At 38.3% G+C, this 6998-nt stretch overlaps 1 protein-coding gene across 1 annotated transcript; it reads right to left on the bottom strand.

Moving 5' to 3' along the window:
• On the bottom strand, positions 1-6752 carry tbpl1 (TBP-like 1). Its single transcript, XM_059356332.1, has 8 exons — positions 6626-6752; positions 5815-5910; positions 5249-5493; positions 5011-5093; positions 4215-4278; positions 3330-3433; positions 2720-2814; positions 1-1698 (listed from the first exon to the last, which is right to left on the bottom strand). The coding sequence occupies exons 3-8, from the start codon at positions 5381-5383 to the stop codon at positions 1616-1618; spliced, it is 564 nt and encodes a 187-aa protein (XP_059212315.1). The 5' UTR covers positions 5384-5493; positions 5815-5910; positions 6626-6752; the 3' UTR covers positions 1-1615.
• Between the last annotated feature and the right edge of the window lie 246 nt (positions 6753-6998).

Below are 6998 nucleotides of genomic sequence, written 5' to 3' on the forward strand. Positions count from 1 at the left end.
CTCTTTTATCATGAACCTTTATTTTTATACAAAATACAAAAATCTGAACAAGTGTCGCAAATGTTCAATTGACACTGTGTCCATCATCCCACATACTTGAGACAACATGTCAAAGTTTTTATTAACATCTTTTCCATCAGATGCCTTTATTATATACATACATCTACGTTGCCTGCCATTAGATTTTTCAATTTAAAAACACTTGACTAATGTTTTTGTAGTTGAGGAGAATTATATCTATGAAGGGTTTGCTTTTCAGACAGCTCAGGTGCTGGCTAACACTGTCAGCATGGTCTCTATGAACACTGCATGGTCTTGTGTTTTTAAGCTTGAATGTAATGCCAAACTAAATGAGTGACAGTGCCAGCTCAACTGCCATACATGTCATCACTTTATATGACTTAAATGAAAGGCTGCTCTGTAATTGAGTTCAATTACAAATCCAGTGTTTCTCTTAATTCATCCTGTGCCTTTACAGCAATTTCCCACCCCAATTCTGGACGATTTTTAATCTTATTAATTCCACTGGCCACTAAAAAAGTAATTCTGAACGCCTTATCTTGTCTCAGCGCCACTATAGTCCGACACTAACCACTAACTGTGTTCAGTGAAAGCGATTGATGGCTCAACAACGCATCACCTGAAAAATAAAATATACCTGAACCCTTTAAAAGTTTTCCTTACATTCCAAAACATTTAGGATACCGATCTCGTTCTGTACATTGTCCAGCCAAGAAAAAGAAAAACACAGCTTGTGTTTAAAACCATTATTAGGAAATGACAAGAAATTAAAACAACGTTTGTGCATTCTGATCTGACGCCACAGTTAAGAAACAGGAACAAATTTATAGTGAACTGACGACCAAACCAACTAAGGAAATGTGGGAAACCAACAATTAAAATCAGAGATTAATGCATATTGTTAGCTAGATGTGTATCTGCACTTTGTGTACATGTGTAACAGTCGAAGTCTGTATGTGACTGCTGTTTTCTCTTTTGGCAAACACACTGTGTGTCTGGTATTTACGTTCACACGTCTAAAAACAAGCCAAGGACGGAGATTCTTTTAGAGAAAGTGGCAAATGGGACGACTTCCTGTATATAGGGTTAAAAAGTGAGGCGTCTTAATGTTGACACACTGACTTTTCGCAATGGTCACAGCTGTTTAGGCATTAAAATGGTTAGACTTGTTAAAAAAAACTGTCTTTCTGTGTCCATGCAAAAACACCCAAAGTGGATTCAGAATGACAGCAGATAACATCGCCTCCTTCAGCGTCAGTCAGGTTTGGAGGAGCAGTTTCCACTGAAGGATATGATGTTTGAAAGACGGATTTGCGAGTTTAGGCTGTTAAAATCACAAGAGCCACACAATCCACAATCCACAACAGAAATTACATTTTGTGAAAGGGGAATTTTAAGACTCCAACTAGGGTGGTTGAGAGGTTTTTAAAAATCCAGGTGACCTCCAGTCTGTTGAGTGTGTTAGAAGTCTGTGGCTGTTGCACAGATAAAATCAAGCGAATAAAATCCAAGAGTAAGGTGCTTCCTCGCTTGTGACAAACCAGTCCCAGGTGTTTTCATATTCCTTCGTTCCCTCTGTCTTGACTTTTTTCCTTTATTTGCAGAGAGGCTTCCGACACTCGAACAGTAGTGGGTAGACCTGCTCAACAGCCGTGGCCACATTCTGCACATTTGGTCCTGAACAAGGGGATAGAAAGGAGTCGGGGGTGGGATGAGAGAATAAAATTGAGCACTATGAAAAACAGGAAAAGCAACAAACCCTACACAAGATACTATCTGGGCAGTCAGAGTGTGGTTACAACATAAATGAGAACCAAATAATCCAATTCCTTGTTTTTTCAGCTTAACGCATGGCATGACACACAAAGAGGGCATATTTCACTCCGAGTAAAATTCCTTATGGAATTAGGGTATTCACAAACCGCTTTTCTAGTTGTAACAGACTATAAAACTGCATTACAACATGACCTCAATCCCTCAAAGAGAAACTTTGTTTTTCTTTCTTAAACCTGGATCCTGTTCAATATGTTTTTGCGTGTAATGATGCCTTCAAATGGGGTCATGTTTATCATGTTAATGAGATGAGCCTATATGTATGCCACCCTCTTCTGGTGAGTGGAAACCAGCTGAAAGCTCAGAGTTTAAAAGTTGTGATTTGTACGCAAATCTTTTCAGAAAAAAAGGCATTGGCCAGGGATGTTAGTTTTTTGGTGAATAGTAGGTTGTAATGTCATGAGGAAAATATTAATATTCCCAACAGTCCTTATCACTCCATTAGGGTGAGAGAGGTAAGCCTCTGTCTGTATGTTTGTGTATGTTCTTGTACTTCCTACAAAGTGAGGACTGGAACACGTTTTAACCAACAGAGTGAGGACATTTTTATGAAGTGAGTACATTTTGGCCGGTCCTTACTTCTTTAAAATATTGCTTGACAGTTCAGACTTTGTTTTAGGGTTAATGTTACAATTAGGCTTCTTTTAGGGTTAGGGTTGGGCATTTAGTTGTGATGGTGAAGGTTAGGGGCTAGGGAATTCACTATTACAATGAAGGCCCTCACAAAGATAGAAGTACAAGAGTGTGTGTGTGTGTGTGTGTGTGTGTGTGTGTGTGTGTGTGTGTGTGTGTGTGTGTGTGTGTGTGTGTGTGTGTGTGTGTGTGTGTGTGTGTGTGTGTGTGAGAGTGAGTGTGTGTGAGATACCTGTAACTGTGATGCTGCCAGTAGAGAACACCTGTATGGTTGCCTTGATGTGTTTAATTCTGTACGTGGCAGCAGGATGGAGCTCTGGTTCATAACTGACAAACAAACACATGGTTTAGTACTGTACACTGCATTACATTTACATGCCAGTTAGTCCATATGTTGTCACATAAACAAGTGACACACAGTCTGACTACACCCACATCTTCTGTCTGCTTGTGGTGGCACATAATTACTAAAGCGCTGACCACGCCTCCCACCACTAGAGGTCATCCTATCCTTGCAAATAATGAATCACTAAAAGTAAAAACATATGAAGCTTCATGACAAGTGTATTAAGGTGTCTCAGGCAAACTTAATTAAAAAAAAATAGCAATAATAGTTTATTATGACAGTGATCTGGAATTTCCCTTATGAGATCACAATCTATAACTAAAAACAAATGAACCAAAATATATAGCATAAAACATAAGAGACTCTGGACAGACATCTGAGGGGAAGGATCAGCTACGGGCAAAAAATAAGTACATTTTATTATTTCTAAATACTGCTCAGACAGATCTAAATGCTGATTATAGCCATGTTTTTAATTATTGTAATGATGCATTACCTGGCAATGGGTCTGTTGTTCTTAGTGAAGTCTATGAGGTGGATTGCAAACGGCATGGAGCACACTGCCAGCACATTCACAACTCTGAAGGCTGAAAACCTCACCTGAACAGACAACACAGACATATGAATGCATTTATTCTTACATACTTTCACCCTGAAGTAGAACGCTTGGTCGTATGGCAGCCTTAGTGTTCGCATGTATACCTGCAAGTTAGCCTCATTTGTATTAACCTCACTCCAATCTAGTTATTGCAGCAATATAAACAAATATAAACCACAGCAATGTGGATACAGATCTGTTGTTCTTGAGGATCAACCAGCAGATTGACCTGGTTTCATGCCACCATGTGTGGAGAGGTGACCTGGCTAATCCAAATGATAACTCAAACGAAATGTAGTCATGTATACAGTTAGGTATTTGTTTTAAAGGGAGAAGAGCTTAAAGCCTGAGCCTCCTTAGCATAAATTGACAATTAGTATATGCAGCTTCATGCATATCAGCCAAAACCAACCAAGTTGTCAAAAAACAAAACATTAAATCTACTGACACCCCACATGCTTTCTTACAGACCTATTAATTAAATCACTATATTTCAAATCAAATTTGAAATATAGTGAACTTTTATAATAATTCCTTAACCTTTTTTGGTCCAAGTTAATACCAGAATTCAATTACTCTTTCAGATTTCTCCACACAATTGTTTCAGGAATATGCAAAAACAAAAAAGGAAAAATGACAGTTCCAGACATGAATCTTAACCAGGCAATCTGAAATGAACACCTTAAAAATACATTATAATAACCTATTCATATTCATGTGGCTGTTTATTTTTGTTTTTAAAAGGGGCATCTGTTGCTGCTGGTAACCAACAGTTTTGCTCACCTTGAAGCCCAGTTTCTGCAGAAGGCGTGCCAACCTACGAGCACCCAGTTTAGCGTCATCCTCACTGAACAAGAGAACAAAGAGCAACAGTCGTATACATGTTATATGGTTCAGCATGCAAAAAGAGATGTAAATTACCAACAGCAACTGGCAGTCTTAAAGAGACAGTGAACCTCAGAACCAATAATACATAATTTTCTTTTTACCTATAGGGCTATTTATTAATATTAAAATTATTTTGGTTTGAGTTGCATAGTGTTGGAGTTATTGTGCAATAGAGATGTCTACATCTTCTTTAATATAATGGAAATATAGAACTATGAGAGCTATTTTCTTTTAGTATAGTTCCAACATGAAACTGCTCACAAGGTCTGTGGATTATCATGAGTAACCAGGCCATGATTTCTGGAAAGAGACAATTTTATTAGTAGTTTTATGTTTTATGCCGCTTTGAGCATCACAAGCCAAGTGACATCTGGTTCCATTATGTACAAGAAGAGGTCGATATCTCTATGGCTGAGATCTCTAACACTCAATAACTCACACAAGAACTATCTAGATTGATCAATAACACTACAGGTAAAAGGTTGAGTTTGGGTAATAATGTCAGTATTATATCTGTGACAAATGCATCAGCAGTAGGAGGCAAGACATCAGCAACCAACAAAGGGAATGAATGGCCCAATGGTGACCATTAACCATTTTCATTATGTGCAATTGTAGTTTTTTCTACGTCATCTATTCAGTTAGTGGTAACTGTAGTGGGATTGTGTGTGTTTCATGCACATCGGTCTACCTTGTTGCTCCAGTGCAGATGATTTTCCCTGAAGACCAGATTGAGGCTGTTATTTTGGGTTTACGAAGCTTCATCAGAACTTTCTAAAAACATAAAAAAGTGGTAAAATGTAATGTTGCAAACACAGCCCATATCATAAACACTTAACACACTTAAGCGCTACACTCTAAAAAATAGAGGTGAGTTGCTTTTTCTTTTTTTTTAAACTCTATATTTACATGGTCTTTGACTTCCTTACCCCTACTTCCGGCTTATAAATGACATTGGTACCCTCTAAGGCAATGGTGCGCAGGTTGAGGTGGCACCTGGTCCTGAAGGTTGCCACCACATTGGTGATAATGATATCAAGAGCCTCGTCATTGCTGGAATCCATGAGGAAGTGTGCGTTGCAGCAAGAGGACCACAGGGGCTTTTCTCCTCACACATTTATCTTCAACGCTGCCATCACCACCATTTCACAGACGGACTGGGAGACAAGATGAGCTGAGAAAAAAGGGCCTCGGATTTATTAGTATTTTAAGAGTTGTTTTAAAATGATAAATGTCAAATAATCTTTTTTTTTTAATAATTTTGAATAAAGACATGCACAGAAGCTATTTCATATAACACAGGGTCATACACCCCCATCTTTTCCAACACGCCACTGTTTTGATTGTTTTTATGAGTCTCAGTAGCACAGCTTATAGCTTGTTCATACAGTCCAATCAACTACCGATCCAAGAAAGTCCCTATGTGAAAACACTGTTCTGTTCTTACACCTGAATAAAAACGTTAAAATGTTATTAAGATGGGTTAATTTGTCACCTTAGTTGCAGCACCAATTCATCTGATTCTCCAGCAAAGTGGCTCCTTCTACTTGAGATACGAGAGAGTGACTCAAAGCACGAATCACACAAACATCTGCAAAACAGAGGAGTCAATTTAATATTTCAGATAATAATTGAATTTATAGAATGTACCTTTACGCTATTTTGGCCACGTATTAAGGTTAGCTTGCTGCTAGTGATACAGAGTCAATGTATCACTAGCAATGCAGTCTATGCTAAATACCAAGCAGCATAAAGGGAAGTGATATAGTGCATGCTAAACGCGACATATGCTGCATTTATCTCCTAAATGCGTGAACACGTACGAATAAACTCGCCGTTATTTTGTCTAAAATGTAAAGTTTATTGCAGTTACAGCTGATGCCTCGCCTATCCCACTGTTGTATCACATAGTAACGCAGCTGATAAGCTTGTTTAGGGAACTGATGCTAAGCTAGCTAACATTGGCAACCTAACAAACCGGCTGTCAACTATTAATCGCAAACTAATTAAACAAAACTGCAATCACTAACTAACGTGTTGTTGTGGCTCGAATTACACTGAAATTAACTAAAAACAAAGAGTAACGACTCCTCACTACTGGCCGGCTAATGTTGTGAATAAAGCTATCCGTTAGCTAGCAACAAAGAAAGTGCACAGGCAGTAATGAATGAAAAGTTGTTAGCTAAGCTAGCTAGTAGGCTAGCTGTCCAACGTTACACTGAGGGCGAGCTAGTTCCACCCAGCTGGGGTTAACTGTTTATTGCAAATGTTTGCATCTGAAATGTATATTTATTTTGTTTAGGTACCTCTTCAGCTAGCTCTGTGACATAAACAGTCCAGTCAACGGTGAAATGTGCAGACAGACATACCCCTTCCTTCCTTTGGCGGACAACGGACCAACAAGCAAGTCACTTCCGGTTTCAGCTTTCAAAATAAAATCAGCTGACCTAATAATGAACTTCAAAACATTTACAACTTCCGGTTACAACCTTCAAAATACAACTATAAAAAACAAAAATGTCGTCACCCTGTTAAAATAATTGCCTAACTCATTTTTTCAAGTTTTGCAGGAAACACAAAAAACTTCACCAAAAGTGTGACATATGACATTTATTGATCATTTCACTCAAAAAGGATGTAACAAAGGATGGCTATTAGTGGGGCGGATTAGCTCAATAT

The sequence above is a fragment of the Centropristis striata genome, chromosome 18 (assembly GCF_030273125.1).
Source record: "Centropristis striata isolate RG_2023a ecotype Rhode Island chromosome 18, C.striata_1.0, whole genome shotgun sequence".
NCBI lineage: Eukaryota > Metazoa > Chordata > Actinopteri > Perciformes > Serranidae > Centropristis > Centropristis striata.